At 38.1% G+C, this 22,094-nt stretch overlaps 1 protein-coding gene across 1 annotated transcript in view; it reads right to left on the bottom strand.

Moving 5' to 3' along the window:
• The window catches only part of LOC139743333 (ras-related protein Rab-27A-like), a 116,093-nt gene that overhangs the window by 5,428 nt on the left and 88,571 nt on the right, over window positions 1-22,094 (bottom strand). Inside the window, exon 4 of the mRNA XM_071653824.1 lies at window positions 1,185-1,412. Coding sequence (XP_071509925.1) covers window positions 1,185-1,412 — 228 coding nt within the window. The remainder of the gene's footprint in view (window positions 1-1,184; window positions 1,413-22,094) is intronic.

Genomic DNA, 22,094 nt, shown 5'->3' with positions numbered 1-22,094 from the left:
TTTACCCGTTATTTGACCATTAATCAAAAAAAGTCATTTTCACCAAAATTGCAGATACAAGGTCTTGTCACCCCAGCGACGATATATATATTTAGATATATCTTACTGCACAAGACTGATTCATAAATTTTTGTTTAATACAAAAATGATGACCCAAATTCAGGACTCAAAGACCAAAAGTTAATCTCAAAGATTTAAGACGAGTCCATAGAGAGTGTAAATGACAGTCACAACTGTAACGAATTGGGCCGTGGTCAATATCTCTGGATTATTTTTGTCAACAGTTTCCTGGAACAACTTAACAAGGCAGATTTATAGTCACATCTTTCCCACTTTCATTCCACCTTCTGCATTGATTGACGGTGACTACATTGTAATCACAACAGGGACAGGTCACGGCCTGGTAAGATCTACGTCGGCTGCGCGGAACTCATCACGTGCGCTGTGCAGTGAGAATTAAACATACAGCAAGTGCAATACAGCCATGAGGTGAGCCACTGGCCAGTGAACCAAACCTAGCTCTCGCCCCCATCATGTCCCAGTCCCACTCTAAGCCACCGACAATGACGTTGCCAGACATGCTCTGCCCCCCAGTGGCCACGATACAGACGTAACTGCAACCTGCCATTCTAATGTGCCCCCTACATGTTTACACGTATATCAAATTTCTCAAATCTCCTTGGTGTCATGCCACAAGAGGAAATCTCTAAGTGGAATGTCTGATTTTGCCCTTTCTCTCATACATGATGGAATATGCAAGCATTCCTACATTACGAGCCACTTTCGATGAAGATGCAGAAGCTAACAACCCCCCCCCCCCACCACAATATTCAAAATCTAGAAATGGCATACACATCATCGAAACAGATAGTATGGGACTTTAAACTTCCTTATATTGTACATTTCACAGACATATGCAAAGTAGTGCTTTACAAGGGGAAGTGGACAATTAGAAATACCATGGCAACTTTTCGAAGAAACTTTGTTTTCAGTTTCATAACTCTGTTCAAAGAAAGTGTGAGCAAACAGAAATGACTTGAAATAAAGTCTCCATAGGTGCTGCAAAAAAACCAACAACAAACGAAGAAAAGTCTACAAAAAAATGTAGTCTAGAGCAACAGCAACTTGCCATGTTTGGTGTTTAGTTTCATGAAAGTTGATAAAGTTCACAATGCTTCTCTCACCCATATTTCTCCGCCATCTCCTTGGCCCGTTCGTCCACGACCACTCTCTGGTCGTCCAGATCGGACTTGTTGCCGCATAACACCACGTCTGGGTTCTCGCAGTAGGCGTGCATCTGGAGCTGCGTCATCCAGTTTCGGATGTTGAGGAAGGATTGTTCGTTTGTGAGATCGAAGAGGAGGAGGAAACCCATGGCGTCCCGAAAGAAGGCTGTCGTTAGACTTCGAAACCTGAAAAGACAAGACAAAAGAAGAAAATTAGATTGAAGGATGTACATCTTATCTTCCTGTTGCAACCCATAGAGGTGAAAGTAAATGTAGCTAGGAAAAAAGAGTCCAACAGAAAAAAGTAAAAGGTGAATGATATAAATATTACATATCAACGTTACCAAAAATCCCTGCAAAATTGCATCAGAGCTCATGTTGGCAGGGATGCATTTTGTAATCGCAAGCAGCACATTTTATTACTGCTCCTTTTAATGAGCAAAGCGGTTATCATGTTCAAATAGGCATTCGGTACTTACGTACATCACAAACAAAAAAGTTAAAAGCAACCTTGACTCACAGAAGAAAAAGAAATTAAAGGTAAAGAGAAAGCTGTATCAAGCTGACCAAGGCTGAGCCACTTCTCTCCACATTTCCTCTGAACGTTTTACTTGAGAATGATTCTTAATTTTTTTTTTTTCATTGAAATGAAACCTTTCATCCTTTGCTTTTTTAATCACACCCTGATTTTCTGTTGGGCACCTTGATTGAATAATGTGTACACACTACATACTGGGATCATTAAAACATTGACGCTTTAACATGCTGCGCACGAGTTCCGAGTCTGAGGCTATCAAGATTGGACAGCTTCCCGCCCGAGTGATATATATATGACAGTCGTAATCAGTGACTGATGCGACGACGGAATGAGTGCTCTCAGGAGGACATTTATTCAAGTGAAATCCAATTGTCTGGAGAAAAGAGGGAGAATGAGCGATATCGTGAATTTTGCACATCTTGTATCCATCAATTACTGGTACACACCAACAGCCTCAGAAATGCCATATCTACTTGCATCCAAAATCAATATCTCAGATCCGACTCTCTTCCAGCTTTGCCAAGAGGAATCAATTAATTCTTACCATACCCTCATTTTCACAAGTTTGCTGCTTTTTGCCTCAGAAAAAAAGTTTTTGAGGAAAACAAAAACACCCCAAAGTTTCTAACCACACTCATAGAATGATATACATTTATCAATTCACTCTATATGCACTGTGTCTAAAGTGACTGTATTTTCTTACAATATTTTTCTTTTATTTCAATTTCAATCATTGCTATACATTACACTTGACTGTTCAAATATATACAAAACATATCATCTCTTGTTAAAGAGTATACTAAAAAATGTGATTGAAATCTTTTTTAGAAAAAAAAAGATTTCCCTCTCAGCCCGAATACTACATACACACACACAGAGACACACACACACACACACACACACACACACACACACACACATGTAAACATCTGTATAAACAGTATTTGTACCACTTTTATTCTAGCCAATCTACCTACAATGTAATCATGATAAAAGGCACGATAATTGTACAGAGCATAATTATCCTCCAATAAATCACTTAAACTTTGGTGTACAGGAGCTCAGCTGCAACTGCCCTGACAAAATACATACAAATTACTTAAAATTTCACACTTAGACTGTTGCAAGCACTTGCTAAATACAAAAAAGCACAACTAGTGTGATTTTGTGACAGCCTGCTACATAGTGGTGAATGTAGAATAAACTGCCTTGCCTGACACCTTCAGTTTCTTATCACACTCTTAGATTATACCACACATCACTTCCACTGTACCCTTTATAATTGGTTCTTGCTGATAGACATGCTAATAGCACAGATCCAATATCAATACTTCAGACACATATGAGTCAAACCCACTATATTGGTGCAATTCAGAAACTTCAGCAAAATTCTGATTATTCTGCCTACGTGATAAGAAAAAAAGATATTAGACATTGCAGAACATGCTTCTTGCAACTTATCTTTCAGTGTGAGTGCTATTAAAGTTGAATATACAGGGAAATAAAGCTGGAATAACGTACTTATGGCCCACTGAGTGAGGGATATTGGTGAAAAAACCCTTGTCGCTGGAAAAAATACTGTCAATGTATAAATTTCAAATGCTCAAAAAATGTTTTTCTAAAAACTCAAAATGACATGACACAGGTTACAGCCACATGAATCAGTCTCATTCCACTCTCCTTATAACTTCCATCTCCCTCCGCACTTAGCCACAATGGCCTGCGACCGTACAATGCACACGCACATACACACAAACACACACATACTCGGAAGAGGCTTCAACTGGGGATAGAATAGTTTGCTCAAGGAATTGGGCATATTCTCTTATTTGTCTCTCTCTCTATCTCTCTCTCCAAAAAAAAAAAAACAAACTGTTTTGATGAATTTAATGAAAGAAATTAAACCACTGAATCTAATATCGTAAGTCTGTTTAATCAGTAAAGATTAGGCTTCATGTGAGTCGAGTATGAATGCGTGCACAACAATTGAGGATATGTGTAAAAATTTTAGAGTTTCCCCATTTGAATGGGGTGAAATACTACAACTTACTAGTATTCCCAAGAGAATAAGACATTTGCGTGAACACACTCACACACAAACACACTCATCTCTTTCACATCAGCCAGTTTTCTGATGATTTCTGATTGGCAGACTTTAATTATCAGACACCAAACAAAAAACAATGCATTTTATACACAAACAAGTAAAACACAAAATGCTCACAAATGTGCCTAAAAGTCACTTCACTTGGCCTGTTGATGACAGTGCCACACTGTTTAGTCTGTCACTTTCACAGTTTCTCGCTACACTAAACTAAACAAGGCAGGCATGCATCACTTTAATTTCAGCAAAGCCTGTTGATAATGATACGCAGCTCTCTTCTCTGGCATGTTCGTGGCTTCAGCACACAGCTTGAGGACTTGGTCGCCTCTGTATTTGCGCCTAAAAATAGAATTCTTGCACTGACCAAAACGAGAGAGAGAGATTGGGAGAGGGGGTCACACATGTAGTGTCTCCACGGACAGCTTTTGGCCAGCATTAGGTTCATGTAGTGCAGGAAAAGGTTTTGAGTGTTCCAGCTATTTTGTTAAAAAACCTTCATCTTTAATTTTCTTGTGATCAAATAATACCACAAAATCTGATCATTTAGACGAATTCCCCTAGTATTTAAACTTGTGGTGAGCATTTACCACCCCTCCCACAAGAAAAAAATATGAACAAAATATAAAGACGAACCTCCTTATACTATGTGCACACACAAATGAATAGCATTGCCAATATGTACTAATGAAAAAAACGACTACTGCACGACAAAGTCAATTAATATATAACCATCATTATAAATTACTGAATGCCTTTGGGCTATTTGTTCATTTTGATATGGTAGGAGTATCTGATCCCACTTCTCACTAACTGATCCTAAATATATACACCTGCCACTCTGGGAAGATTGTAATTGCTATTATGATGAGCACATGTCAAACACAAGGTTGCATTGCCTATTAAACATTAAGGTCACATACAGTGCCGACCGCGGGAAACGTCACGCTTTTCCGAGATCTGGACGAGGCCACTCACGCGTATCCCCGCGGGTACCCGCGGGTATACGCGTTCAGTGGACGAGTCCATCCGCCCGCACGGGAAATCTATCCTAGGGAATTTGCGTCTCGATAGACGTGTGTTGGACGAGGGTGGACGAGGGTGGACGAGGGTATTCACGGGCACATTCCCGTTATATTTAACTAAGTTCTATTCTGACCGCTCAATCAAAATACATTTCATGGAGTTCCAACTTTCCCCATTTTCATCAAATTCCGATTTTCGATTTTCGATTTGATCACACTCTGATGTCCACTGCCTTGATTGTTCGTTTCTTTCTAAAGAAGTACACCTGCGGAAGTTGTGCACATGCGTTCATCACTCGAGTATCAATAATTATTAGAACATATCGACATCGGTTACGATCATCTAGCCTCGTGGATCCGACACCGCGTCTGCTATTCACGACTTTTAACGACCTGCGCCAACATAATTTCATTGCTGAAATTTTGGTGGCCCAATTGGGCCACACAAAAGTCGGATGTTTGCCTTTACTTTTGGTAATGATCAGCGGTAACAATCGGCTCTATAAGATGCAAAAATAGATGTCGCATGTTTGCTTTAGATCTTGGAAATGAATCACGGTAACATTTGACTCCGTGTGATACTAGAATAAATACCGAATGTTTGCTTTGGCGTTCGGAAGTGAATAATAATAATATTCAACTCCGTACGATGATAAGATAAATGTCGGATGTTTGCTCTTACGTTTGAAAGTAAATAGCAATAACATTCAGCTCCGGAAGATGCTTAAGTAAATGTCGAATGATCCCTTTGACGTTTGGAAATGAATAACAAAAATATTCAACTCCGTACGATGATAAAATAAAAGACGGATGTTTGTTTTTTATACTTTCGGAAGTAAATAGCAATAACATTCGGCTCCGGAAGATGCTAAAATAGATGTCAAGATGATGGCTTTTACGCTCGCAAGTGAATAGCAGTAATATTCTGCTCCATACGATGCTAAAATAACGGTTGGATGTTTGCTTTTAAATTTAGAAATGAATAACATTAACATTCAGCAGCGTTCGATGGTAAAATTAATGTTCAATGATTGCTTTGATGTTCGGAAATGAATTACAATAATATTCAACTCCGTATATACGATGATAAAATATACAATGTATGTCTGATGTTTGCTTTTACGTTCGGAAGTAAATAGCAATAATATTCAGCTCCCAAAGATGCTAAAGTGAATGTCGAATGATCCCTTAGACGTTCGGAAATGAATAACAATAATAATCAAGTCCGTACGATAATAAATAAATGACGGGTGATTGCTTTTACTTTCGAAAGTAAATAGCAATAGCATTCGGCTCCGGAATATGCTATAATAAATGTCAGATGATTGATTTTACGTTCGGAAGAGAATATCAGTAATATTCTGCTCCATACTATGCTAAAATAACTGTTGGATGTTTGCTTTTAAATTTCGAAATGAATAACAGTAACATTCAACTGCATTCGATGGTAAAATTAATGTTTAATGAGTGCTTTGATGTTCGGAAATGAACAACAATAGTATTCAACTCCGTACGATGATAAAATATACAATATATTATGTCTGTTATTTGTTTTTACGTTCGAAAGTAAATAGCCATAACATTCAGCTCCCGAAGATGCTAAGGTAAATGTCAAATGAGCCCTTTCACGTTCGGAAATGAATAACAATAATATTCAAGTCCGTACGATAATAAAATAAATGACGGATGATTGCTTTTACTTTCGAAAGTAAATAGCAGTAGCATTCGGCTCCGGAAGATGCTAAAGTAAATGTCAGATTATTGTTTTTACGTTCGGAAGTGAATAGCAGTAATATTCTGCTCCATACTATGCTAAAATAACTGTTGGATGTTTGCTTTTAAATTTCGAAATGAATAACAGTAACATTCAACTGCATTCGATGGTAAAATTAATGTTTAATGAGTGCTTTGATGTTCGGAAATGAACAACAATAGTATTCAACTCCGTACGATGATAAAATATACAATATATTATGTCTGTTATTTGTTTTACGTTCGAAAGTAAATAGCCATAACATTCAGCTCCCGAAGATGCTAAGGTAAATGTCAAATGAGCCCTTTCACGTTCGGAAATGAATAACAATAATATTCAAGTCCGTACGATAATAAAATAAATGACGGATGATTGCTTTTACTTTCGAAAGTAAATAGCAGTAGCATTCGGCTCCGGAAGATGCTAAAGTAAATGTCAGATTATTGTTTTTACGTTCGGAAGTGAATAGCAGTAATATTCTGCTCCATAAGATGCTAAAATAACTGCCGGATGTTTGCTTTTAAATTTCGAAATGAATGACAGTAACATTCAGCTGCGTTCTATGGTTTGGAAATGAATACAATTATATTCAACTCCGTATACGATGATAACATAAATGTCTGATGATTGCTTTTATGTTCAAGAGTAAATAGCAATAACATTCAGCTCCGGAAGATGCTAAAATAAATAACGCATGTTTGTTGTGACGTTCGGAAATGAATAACCAAAATAACTCCGTATATACGATGATAAAATAAATGTCTGATATTCGGTTTTACGTTCGAAATATAACAATAACAATCAGCTCCCTTCGACGTTCGGAAATGAATGATAATGATATTCAACTCCATACGATGTTTAAATAAATGTCGGATGCTTGCTTATAATTTATATTGCTATGTACTTTCGCAAATAAATAGCAATAACATTCGGCTCCGGAAGATGCCAAAATGATTAATGTCACATGATTGCTTTTACGTTTGGAAGTGAATATCAGTTACATTCTGCTCCGTACTATGCTAAAATAAATGTCGGATATTTACATGTGTATTACATTTCGAAATGAATAGTAACATTCGGCTGCGTTTGATGGTAAAAAAACAAAACAAAAACAAAACACACACACACACACACACAAAAAACTGTCTGATGTCTGCCTTGACGTTCAAAATTCGGCCCCGTACGATATGATGAAATAATTGTCAGATGACTCATTTCACTTTCGCAAGTGGACAGCAGTGACATTCGGCTCCGTACGATGATAAAATAGATGTCGGATGTTTGCTTTTATATTTGGAAATGACTAACTGTTAAATTCTGCTCCGTATACGACAGAGCTGCCAACCTTTGGAAGCACAAATTAGTACTCAGCAGCTCCAAAATTCGTATTTTCCACCAGAATTCGTATTTTTTCAATCTCCCTCTTTTTGCTATGAGGCCTACAGGCTTTTAACATAACGTTATGACACATGCCGAAGCATCCAGCTGGTCACCAGCATGATAAAGATTCTAAACTACGCAATGTTCAGCGTTGATTGATTGCTTTCTCGCAATGTGTACAAGTGCAAGTTTGTACCTCCAAAAACTTTCTGAGCTGATTATGGAAGCTTCCACTTTCTAGCAGGGAACGGGGAATGCTTGATCTTCTCAAGAGAGCTTCTGTGTGAGCGGATGCAAAACTCTGTTCTGTGTTTCCAATTATGTACTATCAAAACATAATCATGCGTTGTTTTCAGGCTTTTTTCATTTTATTGGATTTTAAACATCAGTATTTTTCGAAGTATTCCAATTCCTTTTCCCCTGACTGGAATCGGAAAGTCTGCTATAACGATGATCGCAAAATGCCGCGCTGTGTGTGGAAGCGCCGATGTGGTGCAAACACGTGGCTTCATTTTCAAGTTTAAATGAATGCGCCGTGTGCTCCTGCCTATAAGGGGTTACTGCAAGTTCGATGGATCGAATGCGCCATAGCTGAGCTGAGATGAATGGCTTGTTTACGGTAAACATGCAGTTTACGTTCGATATGAAGAAATCATTACGTCTTTCACGAGGGAAAAACACATAAAACAAACAAACAAACAAACAAAATACACCCACGAACGAATGTTGATAGCCAAAACTTTGAAAAGTAATAAGCAGTTTTGATGCGCGTGAACTGAAATTAATTGTCATTACACGTTGTATTTTGCTGTCTAACCAGGTGATGACTGCATCTCATTGGACCTACTCGTAGTGAATTTGTCTGGGCATACGAGACCTTTCATGTATTTCTGTGATTGCATTTTTAATTGACTGAATAATCAATCCTTTTTTGTATTGTTCAGGGAACATTAGATATTCGATCAAGTACACTATAATCGACTGTTCGATGTTCCCTACTATGCGCCAAAAGAAAGGCTATAGACATAGAATCATGATATCTTTGGAATTATTCCTTTAATTCAACTAATGAGCTGGTTCTTCGATCGATATTTCCAGGATACTTACACGCTGTTTATTCCAATGCGCGCATTCTTTCGTCTGGCACGCACCTGGGTGTGGCACCTGCTTTTGTGGAAATTTCCACAAGGGAGAGGGGTGGGGTGTCAAGTTTCTTCGAGCCGAAGAGACTGCATACACAATCTCTTCGCTTTTATTTATTTTCATTCGTGTTTTCGCCTTATTCTTTGCTGATATTGAACATTTAGATTTAACTTTACGAAAGTTGCTATAGCACAGGGTTCGTTTTGTTGTGAGGTGTACGTAATTTCTTTTTTTTAAATCATTCTTGAGAGGGGAAAGAAGAGTAAGGGGGAAAGAAGAGTAAGGGGGAAAGAAGAGTAAGGGGGAAAGAAGACTAGAGGGAAAGGGAAATAAAACAAACGTCACGTACGCTAAGCATTCACAGGAAGCCGTCTTTTTACACCAGTCACCAGCATAGTTATCATCACTATCAGACATCACTCAAGATCATTTTAGCCTTTTCCTATATACGATTATGATCAACATTAAGAAACACGTATAATCCCTCGAGATAAATACCTAGGAAACTCAATAACAAATGCAAAGTATCAACACCTCCCAACAACACAAACATTTAGAAAAGACAACAAATAGCACATCGAAGCGGCTGGGATCAAACTCCGTCGCTTCGATTGCAGCGAAGCGGAGAAATCGCCGTTACGAAAATAACAGTGCGAGACACTAAGAGAATTACGTTTAAATACTTCAAAGTATACAGTAAAGGGAACGGATAAAGTGATATAAAATGGAAGAAATCGTACTAAACGAGGTGTGAGAAACGACAGAAATAAAACGAAGGTTAGTAGTAAGCTTAGGCCCTAGCAAAAGTTTTGCAGCACCGAAAGCTACGCGAAAATAAACACACATATGAAACTCGGTATTGCGACGAGATCCTATGGGATCAAGTCAATAAACGATACAAAACAAAGGAAATTGATTCATTTTGACTGGAAAATAGTTAGTTATAAGTATTCTGTTATATGAGATCTCCTTTAATAGGCCTAGAAATAATCGAGTTTCCACGATACTCGGGAAAGAAAGTTCGAACGCTTTTCACCTGCACATATACTGCAGAGGGCAGTGCACATCAGTCATCAATACACGAACAGAAACTCACCTCTACAACTTCCTTGCAGAAAATGATGCAATAGCGTTATAAAAAAAACACACAACACTCTAAAAATCATTTCGTACTTGGGAGGCAAGGGACAAGAGGATGAAAAGAAGAGAAAAAGAAGCAGACATTGCACAACGGGACGCTTTCACCCCGCCTCATACGGTACTGTAGTGGCAGCTGGCTACAGTGTGTAGACACTCCCCATCCGGCCGGCCACACATGGGGATACCACGGCGATCCATGTAAACATCCAGGGTCCGTAGGCGACAGGGATTCACGCGCGCGAAGTTCTGTTCGGTGTACACAGTACGCAAGCAGCGATATACGTGTGCGCACATTTTTCTATTCAGCGCTTTCCACATACGGTGCGTACGCGTTGCATCGATATCCCAGCTGAATACAGATAACATGGCACATGCGACGTGCGTTTGCTATATTTTTACCCATTATTTTTCCCCACTGTGAATTCGTACTTTCTAAGGACGTTTTCATATTGTCGTATTCCCTTTGATTTTTCGTATACGAATTTTTCGGAACGGTTGGCAGCTCTGGTACAATGCTAACATAAATAACAGATTATTGCTTTCACATTTGAAAATGATTAATGGTATAAATAGGCTCAGTATGATGCTTAAATAGAGGATGTTTGCTTCACATTCGGAAATCAATAAGGGTAACATTCAGCTCCATAAGATGCTAAAATGAATGTCGGTTGTTTGCTTTTATACAGTGTATTTGAAAATGATTAACGGTAATATTCGGCTCCGTAAGGTTCTAACATACTATAGTGAATGTTGGATGATTGCTTTTACAATCAGAAATGAATAGCGGTTACTTTCGGCTCTTTACAATGCTAAAACAAACAATCTGGAAATGCTCCCACTTTCTCATCCCAAAAGTAAGCTATGACCACCTAATAGGCATCAACTTTTATAATTATCTATAAGCCTATTTGCTAAATCTTAGAATTCAGAATAATGGTGATAAGATGATCTACTTTTGTATTCATTTATTTTAGACATGGGTACTTGTCACGTCAGTAATGCTTCATAATTGTTTTTAGTAGGACCGATTTAGTTTTTCCTATGTTTTTCTTGATTTTTTTGGCCACCAAAAAAAAAGTAAAAAAAGAAAGAAATCAATGATTTTGGTGGTCAAAAAATAAAAATTAGTTTGGAGCCCTGCGATATCATTGGGCTCATCATTACTTAATCTTTCCCATGATGCGCTAATATTTATATCATCAACCTGTCCACGTCATCCGACAATTCATAATTCAAACCTTTTTTTTCATCGTCCGCTATTCCTCATTTTCATCAATACACGGACAAATTATTATTTCATCTTGCTGACATTATACTCCTTTCAAGAATTTCATAAGCAAGCAAACATTGTAAACATTAGCAAGGGAGAACATGCATCTATCGCCGTCATACATAGAATATAAGAATACATCGAACACTTACAGATCAAAACATAAAAAAGTGGCGATATTGCATGTTATAATAGAGACGAGATTAATTATGAAAATTGAAATGATGTTACAAGATTGCAATATATAGGACCCCTATAATAGAGAATCAACGATTAACATAAAAAAAATCAAGTTTCTATATATGCATAATACTGTATAAACATAATGATTATACCGTGTGCGTGTGTGTGTATATGATATAACTATGTGCCAACTTCTAAACTGGTAAACTGGAAATATATTGCTCGGGTGATTGACGCACTCACTTATGAGTGATTGACGCGTCCTCCCTACTTAGCGAGATCGTTGAAGCTCACCGACAATGAAACAATATTCTTCATGTTTGTATATAAAGGTAACTGCTTCCCGCCCAAGCCAACTTTGAACACAGACAGGGTATTCTTTCTCATTCTAGAGTAATGAAGGAGCGCACTTTCGGCTGTGATCTAAGTCCTATTATCATCATGAGTTCATGTCGCCGTTTAGTGATCTAAACTTCAGCTTTGCTGAACTGTTCAATGTCTTGAGCAGGAAGCGAAAACAATGGCTGGACTAAGGAACCTTCGTTTTTAAAAGGGGGAAATAGAACAAAAACAACACTGAAACCGAACAAGCCGGCCGAGCATTGTTTAGGTTAACCAGGCGTGGTGATAATCGCGCCCATTGATCGCTCTGTCCAGCTGGCTTAACCCTATTCTAACTGGGAGGAGTTTTTACTGGGGGTGACCCCCCCCCCCCCTCAGATCTCGGCCACCGATCGCGCGATCGCTGCGAAATTTTTCCTGAAGATAGAGCTGGATGTCAACTACAAGATTAGATGGTCATACAATAGAAAAATATTGCCTTTCTATGTTTAATAAATTAATTATGCAAAGTTGTGCATGAAATCATATTTTCACCTATAACTCCATAAAAAAGACTGAAGTATTGCTAAATTTTTGTGTCAAAATTCTTCAAGACATATGACTCAATTTTCATTTAAAAATAAAGCACAGTCAAAATCAATTTCTTTTGTTTTTTATTGTTTTGTTAATTTCTTATGTATTTTATTGTTTTTTCGACCTTTTGTTTTGTGCTGTTTTTCAAAATTTGTTGCAGGCACTTTTTCAGGCTTATCTACACTAGAATTGATTAATTTCAATGGTTCAAAGATGAAATACTCTAATTTATATCAATTTAACCAAAAAACACAATTTGCATTCAATTTGCACACGATATAATGAATTTGAGCTGTTTTCCGGTTGACATGCATTTGCATAACATTACGTAACTTCAGAACGGTGTACTCGGACGTCGCAAATTTGGTCTCAAAATATGCGGAAGACTTCAATGAAAAAAGTTGTGAAACGACGCGGCAAAATCTTTGCGCGTTGCAGAATCGTGGCGCGAAACATGGGGGGTCAATTTGACCCCCCCCCCCCCAGTTAGAATAGGGTTAAGAGTATGCATATTGACCAAAAATAGTCAGAGGGATGCTAATTTACTCTTACAAGCTATTGCTACTATTTAAGTTGAAAACTGGAACTTTCTGAAAGGTTAAAGATGATCGTAAAATCAGTTCTGGCTACAGGATTTTATAATAATTATAATAGCATACAACATGTACCAAGTTTTCATCGTTTACCTGTCTAGAAAAGGCGGGAATACACCCTTTCGCAATTACCCGTATCATATAACACATCAAGTGGTACACTTATTTTGTTTTTCATCTTCCCACTGACCAAGTCCAAGTTCATTAAAAAAGAACAGATCCTTATAACAACGTACGGAAGTGTGTCATGTATGTATAGGTCATCTATAGCGTTTCCTTGTAAGTAAACCATCAACGAAAACCCGGCTAAAACAAATTCATTAAGAACAGGAAAGGGTTCTTCAATTTTAAAGGAAGTATAGCTTATAGAAATGTAAATGAAGCATAATACATTGCCGTGTGACTGATTGTGAGATCTTGCTTTAGATATTGAGCATGATCATCTGCATTTATTCATTTCTTAAACTTTGCCTCATCGTTTTATTTATTTTTTTATCAACAGTTGATCGTAATATTTACAAATTGTAAAGCAGTCTGCTATTATACAGTAATATAATAGTGTTACATTCGTCACTTGAAATTGGTCGGGTGACGCTCACAAAAATGTTTGAAAATCGCGCGATTATGTGGCATTTTGTTCGTTAGTTGGCGTCTTATCACTCCAAAGCAGTTCAGCTTAACTGTTGGCTTATAGAAGTGATCATCAATCGGTAAGGATTAGTCAGATGAATTCATGAATTCACTTTATGCATCACGGCTAATCGAACTATTCAACATCGTTGAAGTAACCATACCTTTTTATTTTCATAGTTCAAACTATTTCCTAACATTTATATGCAAAACGAAAGTACTCTACACGTTTTTCAAAATACTCAGATGTAATGAGTCAATTCCACAAAGATTGCATTACGGCAACCATTACTGACCTAAACAAGTTTTCTATAGAGCTATCAGTTCTGTTATAATGGCATTCTGATAACTTCGACTGCGTTTTGAATTCGTACCGAGCACAGCATTCAAAACAACGGGTTCCTCAGGTCCTCTCTAGGTACTGGTATACTTGCTAAAAGCATTCTCTTTAGCTTCCATTGACAACAACATGGGAGGAGAATGGAAGCGATCAACTTTCTCGGTAAATGAGGCTTTTCGTATATAGCACACATTGCGTGCCTCTTTCTTTTTTCCGTTTCTGTTGTTTCAAACTACACCGCAGCCGACACACACACAAACACACCAAAGTTTACATTCAGGCAACCGTATTTTGGTATTGGTTAGAATCGAATTATATCTGTCTTGTGATTGGCTAATTATCTGTAGCAAAAACAAAACAAAACAAAACAAAACAAAAACAAAAACAAACACAAAAATGCTGAAAACTGCTTATCGAATATCAGTGGCGTGCCAAAGGAGTAAAATGGAGTCTATACTCTAAAGGGGCCTGAGCTTTTGATTCCAGCAGAATCTTCGTCAGAGGCAAAATGATAATCAGGCAGGGAAAGCAATCGTTATAAAGAAGTTCACACAACACAAACAGTCAGGGACAGGCTAGGGACACGGAACAAAGAAAACAAAAGGAGAGGGTGGGAGGTCATGGGCAAGGAGGCCAACAGGTGAAGGGAGGGGGATTAAAGCAGGAGGGTAGATAGACAAAAGGCATAGGAGGGTCAGGGATAATCCAGAGTGCCATGGGGGGGGGGGGCATCCATTTAAGAATGAATTTTCTCACACACCCAAGCTGTCGCCATGTATGTGTGTGCGATGAAGCGTTAACGCCGTCGCTATTAAAGCAGGACTGTTGCATCATGGGGGGGGGGGGAACGGGTTGTGAGCTTGAACATAACCTGAACTTTAAGGGCGATTTTCTTTTTTTTTCTTTTATGACTTCTAGGGATGCGGAAAGGGGTTGTTTTATATATTATTGTAAAGATAAAACTATACAATGTATGTAGAATTCAAGTATTTATATATACATGTGTTGACATGCCTAAAATTTCGTTTACTGCGACATACGCATTTCGACCGAGCGCATCACGACCTGTATGGACTATATATACGCACATGTATTCTTTTATCTTGCGCTCTGCTTTTGTGGGAATTTCTTCAAGCATAGGTGTCAGGTTTTCCTACGTTACGTCTACGGTCATTAATTCCATATTTGTTAGTTTGTCTGCTTTCTTATTCGGTGTTTTCTGCATTTTACTTGAACTTAAAGAAGGTCTAGACATTTCGTTTGCTAAATGCACGCGAGTCACGTTGCATTGTATGATGTATTTTGTTTCGTTGACCATTCATGAGAAGCGTTTCTTTGAGCAAACTCTCTTTTCACACCAAAATTACTTATAGAAGGTAGTCATCCACATTGGTTATCAAAATAATAATTCCGTCATTTTCCTTGCGTTCAGAAACAGGAATCAGAATTCTCAACACGTCATCCACATTGGTTATCAAAACAATAATTCCGTCATTTTCCTTTCGTTCAGAAACAAAAATCTGTTATTCTCAACACGTTATTACAAAAATTACATCTCACAGCGATAATAAGGCCTACTAGAACCAACTCATCGCTGCAAAATGACACATTACGGTTACGAGGACATACACAATGCTTGAACAAATTACTTTGCTTCAAAATGTAGAAACAGATGAAGTGACATAACAAGAGAAAGGGCGCACCGAAAGAGGTACACTGTATCAAGATCAACTAAGATAAACTCTAACAAAAAAGAAGAGAAGGAAACTACCCCCCCCCCCACACGCACACACATACACACAAACGAGTAGATACACAAAGGTCATATGTTTACCTTTGGGAGCAGTGATTTAAAAGATGTTTTAGATATCACATGTGATGCATAATAGGTCCGTTGTGCAAAGCATCCTACATAATTTTTTGTAATAAAGCCTAGAATATAAGGAGATATCAGTATTTCTCTTATAGATTGTAAAGAACCTTCGGAATTAGGACCTTTGTTTCATTTTCGGATTAACGAACCTTCGGCATAACGAACCTTATTTCATTTTTTGATAAATGAACCTTTGGAATAACAAGTTACAAACCTCATATTTTCGGATAAACGAACCTTCGGAATAGCGAACTGTAACCGTACACATTGTGTACTGTGTTTTCGATCATACTTATTCAATTTTTTTTTCTTCCCAGCGGTTGTTTCTATCCCTATAACTCACATTTCAGAACTATGGGGGTTTTGTTTCATGTACGTGGTGAATTAATACGCCTTTAATGCAAGAGCAAAAACATGGGAAAGTTTGAATGCTTTTCACGTGCACATCGTCACATAAAGAGAATCAGGTGCTGACGGACCATAGAAGTGTCTCAAAATCAATACTGCCATGCAGCTTGCACCAAAATCACAAGAAATACTACATGAAGATTCTGATAGGTTATATCCCGTAACAGTGGCGGATCCAGGAATTCCGTAAAGTGGGGGCGCGTTTACAAAATTAAAGGGGGGGGGCGCACGCACCCCTCCTCCATTTTTTTTTTTTTTTTGCATTTCTTTTGTTTCAACAAAAAATAAAATAAAATAAAGGGGGGCGGGCGCCGGTTGCGGTCCTCCCTGGATCCGCCCCTGCGTAACCAAGTAAGTTTGAGAGAGAAAAGTTTGAGCCAAAAACACAGCGTTGACAAGTACTACCACAAATTGCATTTTAAATATGGTATCTAGTACACAGTACGAGATAGTATACAGCACGAGATCTCTAGTTTGATTTTCATTTCGCTTGGAATAGTAGACGAGCAGTGACAGTCCGTCAAAGTGCAAACTACAGCTAGGGCCTAGCGGCACAGTTTATACAGGTCTACCTTCTGTTCACTGCATGGTACACATAAACAAGAACAAAAGCGTTTTCTTCTTTTGCATGTTAGCATGGGGACGATAGTGAATTAAGTTCACCAAGATTCAATGTTTGTTAACAAGAAAGCAGCGCGGAGCAAAGACCTCAGATCGTTGTATAGCACACGTGCATCTATTGTGGTAACATTTTAATCAACGCACTTACACCATCTGAACATACTCAACGATCATGCCACACAATCACTGTGAAGGGGAAATGTTCAGCAACAACAGGAGCACGAGTATGTAGCCTACCATACTGTACGCGCATTCCGTGAGTGCCAAATACAAGCTAGAAACACACGCAATAAAGAAACATCGCAAGTTCATGAACTGAGGGCCGTGGGAACAGCAACGAAATCGGGGCAACAGCGTCTCGTAAAGAATGTTTGACACTGCCATATAAAGACCTTTTTTTTAGTCTTATATCTTAACAAGATAAAGACGGTGTGATTTCGGGTGCTGTTCGTTATTCCGAAGGTTCGTTATTCCGAAGGTTCGTTTATCCGAAACACACAAATTCCCTAAACCATAGAGGTTCGTTAATCCGAAAACGAAAAAAGGTTCGTTAATTCGAACATTTGCGGCGTTATTCCGAAGGTTCGTTAATCCAAAAATGATAGAGGGTTCGTCATTCCGAAGGTTCGTTAATCCGAAAATGAAATAGGGTTCGTTATCTCGAAGGTTCGTTGATCCGAAATGATATAGGATCCGAAATGATATAGGGTCCGTAACGAACCTTCGAAGTAAGTCGAGCTTTGTTTCATTTTCGGATTAACGAACCTTCGGAATAACGAACCTTATTTCATTTTCGGATTAACAAACCTTCGGACTAAAGAACCTTACTAACGAACCTTCGGAATAACGAGCTGCGTATGTAACCGTGATTTCATATCCGATTTGTTTAATTGGACCTTTTAAAAGCTATGATTGTATCGAATCATTGAGAGCAATGAAATTTAACGGCCTTCTGTCCGCCGTATCAAAAGTGTGATGATAAAGGGGATGTGCGCATTGTCATTCGAAATACATGTAACTACATGTAACTCTACATTTAAGTAATTAGTCTGATTATTATAGCAACTGATTTTGGGATTGATAGTCACTACTGACAGTTTATATTCTCGTAAACGGCACCTGTCAATCTCACAGGCGTCAAGTCGAAGCACTCACACGTCATGAATTGACCATAACGTAAAAACGACAGAACTCTACACACAAGAGTTCTGTGATAAAAACACGCTGGGCACACAAGATGAGTATGTTTGAACCACATGGCGCACTCACTACTGGCATGGCAAGCACGTGCTTTGCTCATCGAACTGATCATTTTTATAGCGATCATAATATCGCTGCACAGCAGAGATTCGTATTCCAATGCACAGTAGGCCTACTCTCTCTCTCTCTCTCTCTAAAAAAATAAAATAAAATAAAATAAAAAAACAAATGAAAGCATTCACACTTGAAGGGGTGGATACATTTAAAACGGAGTCAATTTAGAGTGAAATTGGAGTGAATTTTGAGTGAAAATGTTCATTTTCACTCGGAGTGACCTCCGGGATCACTCGGAGATTTTGGAGTGCTATTAATGCTATTAATGTAGCGCGATTTCGCTGCTTAAATGCATTCAGTTTTGCTCATAATCATTAATTTCATCCTTCTTTTTTTTTCTTGGAAAGCAAGCACTCCTTAAAGAGGGAAAACCCCGATTGGACAAATTGCGACGTAAACATGCATTGATATAGTTATGTGATACGTATAAACAATTTATCATGAAAGGAGAGAAGGGTACCGTATCCAAGATAAACATTATGCATGCACGTGTAGTACCACTTCTCGGGGACTCGAGTAAAGTTAAACGCAGCTTTGTTGATTACATAATGCCACTCTGGTGGTTTCGCCATACCCTTCTCTCTCTCCTACGTTTTCTTTGTTTTCTCCCTCTCTTTGTCTTTTTCTTTTTTCCCTACAAATCGTGTGCTTTAAGAATAGACAGACGGTGTTAAACTTCAACTCAAGTGGCTTCTTAAGATCCGCGCCTCTTTCATCCATCTTAGGGACCGTGACACTATTGTGAATGACACAATTAAAAGCATCACACAAGGACTTTCACGCCTCGTTAGACCTTTAAAGACTCAGATCTTTTTCTTTTTGTGTGTGTGTGTGGACGTGGACGCCATTGGGAAATATCAAGCTCGAGACAATAAGTGGCCACTTACAATATAATGACCGACCGATGTTGAAGGTAGATCAGGGAGGTGAACACCTCTCACCTCCCTGGGTAGACTAAATCAGTAACTAAGTCAGATATTGGGGAACCAGTAAATAAATAGGCAGCGATCGACACTTCGACGGTTTGCCAATCTAATGTGCAGCGATCGACGTCGAAAGTGTCAATCAAATACGTTATTTACGGTCGACGTCGAAGGTTGATAAAATCAGTAAGCAGCGATCGATGTCGAAGGTTGATAATCGGATGGGTGCTGTTCGTAATATTCCGAAGGTTCGTAATTCCGAAGGGTCGTTAAATTCGAAACACACAAATTCCCTAAACCTACAGGTTCATTAATTCGAACGTTTGTGGCGTTATTCCGATGGTTCGTTATTCCAAAGATTCATGAATCCGAAAATGAAATTAACGGAACAATATACCTTCTGAATAACGAATCTTCGGACTAGAGAGCCTTCGGAATAACGAACATCGGAATAATAGCTACCGATGTGTAAGGTTGATAAAATTATTAAATAGCGACCAATGTCCAAAGTTGATTAGGTCATACCGTCCGACGTCAGTGATCGAGAAAACTATAAAGTAGCGGCTGATGTCGAAGGTTGATAAAATGAGGACAATTAAATCAAATAGGTATAGCGTCCATAATGTCGAGATCAAATAAAATTGAGCAGCAACGAAGTGTCGAAGGTTTATGCAATCAACTTGGTATCGCACGACGTCGAATGTTAAGCAAAATTATCTGATTTATCCGACATTTGTTTTAGCATTGTAAAGAGGCTAAAGTTACCGTTATTCATTTCTGATCGTAAAAGCAATCATCCAACATTTACCAGTATTTTGACACCTTACGGCGCCGAATGTTACCGTTAATCATTTTCAAATGTTAAAGCAAACAACCGACATTCATTTTAGCATCTTACGGAGCTGAATGTTATCCTTTTTCATTTCCAAACGTGAAAGCAAACATCCGCTATTTATTTTAGCATCTAACTGAGCCGATTGATACCGTTAATCATTTCCAAATGTAAAAGCAACAATCTGTTATTTATTTTAGCATCGTTCGGAGCAGAACATTACCGTTATTCATTTTCAGATTTAAAAGCAAACATCCGACAATCATTTTAGCATCGTACGGAGCCGAATGTTACTGTTTTTCATTTTGAACGTCAAGGCAGACATCAGACATTTACTTTACCATCAAACGCAGCTGAATGTTACTGTTCTTCATTTCGAAATGTAATAGCAAATATCCGACATTTATTATATTATATGGAGCAGACTGTTACTGCTATTCACTTCCAAACGTAAAAAGCAATCATCTGCCATTTTGGGGGGCATCTTCCGGAGCCAAATGTTATTGCTATTTACTTTCGAAAGTAAAAGCAAACACCCGACATCTGTTTAATCATCATACGGAGTTGAATACTAGTGTTATTAATTTCCGAACATCAAAGGGATCATTCGACATTTATTTTAGCATCTTCCGGAGCTGAATGTTATTGTTATTTACTTTTGAACGTAAAAGCAAACATCCGGCATTTATTTTTATCATCGTACAGAGCTGAATATTATTGTTATTCATTTCCGAACGTCAAAGCAAAGATCCGACATTTATTTCAGCATCTTCCGGAGATGAATGTTATTGCTATTTACTTCCGAAAGTAAAAGCAAACATCCGACATTTATTTAATCATCGTACGGAGTATTATTGTTATTCATTTCCAAACGTCAAAGGGATCATTCGACATTTACTTTAGCATATTCGGGAGAAGAATGTTATGGTTATTATTTTACTTTCGAACGTAAAAGCAAACATCCGGCAAATTACTGATACTTTTCAAATGATTTTCGCGGATCGATTTCAGCTAATTTCCTTCATGTAGCCGATGGTTGACGGGAGAGTTTGATTTTCATATCATTAATTCCGCGCTGGAGCGCTCGGGCAAATGCGGGTGTTTAGACGAGCGTGAAAGTGCGGGCGACTTCCCTCGTCTGTACGCGTCCAAACGCCCGCGTATAACCTAGTACGCCCGGACGAAAGGGCTTCCCGCATTTGCCCTAGGGGTTTGCGTGACGTTTCCCGCGGTCGGCACTGTATTGCCGCCCTGCATGAAGGCCAGCCACGTTTGTCAAATATTCCTCTCCTTTTTTTTTCTCCTTTTTTGTCTGTAAGCAGGTTTATCCACCAGCAGAAAAAGCAAATATGTGATTTTGCACGCAAATGTTGAACCTAGTATTATGAATGAATCATTACATCGGTTTACTCAGCCTGTCCTTGTTCTATGCTGCATCAGTTCTAATTGTGTTCAAGACCTTGATGCCATCCACATGGAAAGTAACATCCTTGATTCTGCTATCACTGCCTTCACAGATGAGCATCAGGAGAAGAGGATGAGCATATGATATACAGCTACTGTAAAACTACGAGAGAGGAAATATCCGATGATGGAAATAGACAAGTATACAATGCACTGAGAGCCTCCAGAAGAAATTATGGATACTGGGTTGACAGGAAAAACACTATGAATATATATATATATATATATATATATATATATATATATATATGTATATATATATATATATATATATATATATATATATATATGTATATATATATATATATATATATATATATATATATATATGTATATATATATATATATATATATATATATATATATATATATATATGTATATATGTATATATATTTTTTTTTTTCGGGGGTGGGGGGGGGGG

This window comes from Diadema antillarum, unplaced genomic scaffold (genome assembly GCF_040938485.1).
Source record: "Diadema antillarum isolate AM-2024a unplaced genomic scaffold, OU_Dant_1.0 seq00001069_RagTag, whole genome shotgun sequence".
Classification (NCBI taxonomy): domain Eukaryota; kingdom Metazoa; phylum Echinodermata; class Echinoidea; order Diadematoida; family Diadematidae; genus Diadema; species Diadema antillarum.
This window is presented reverse-complemented; position numbering and strand designations above follow the sequence as displayed.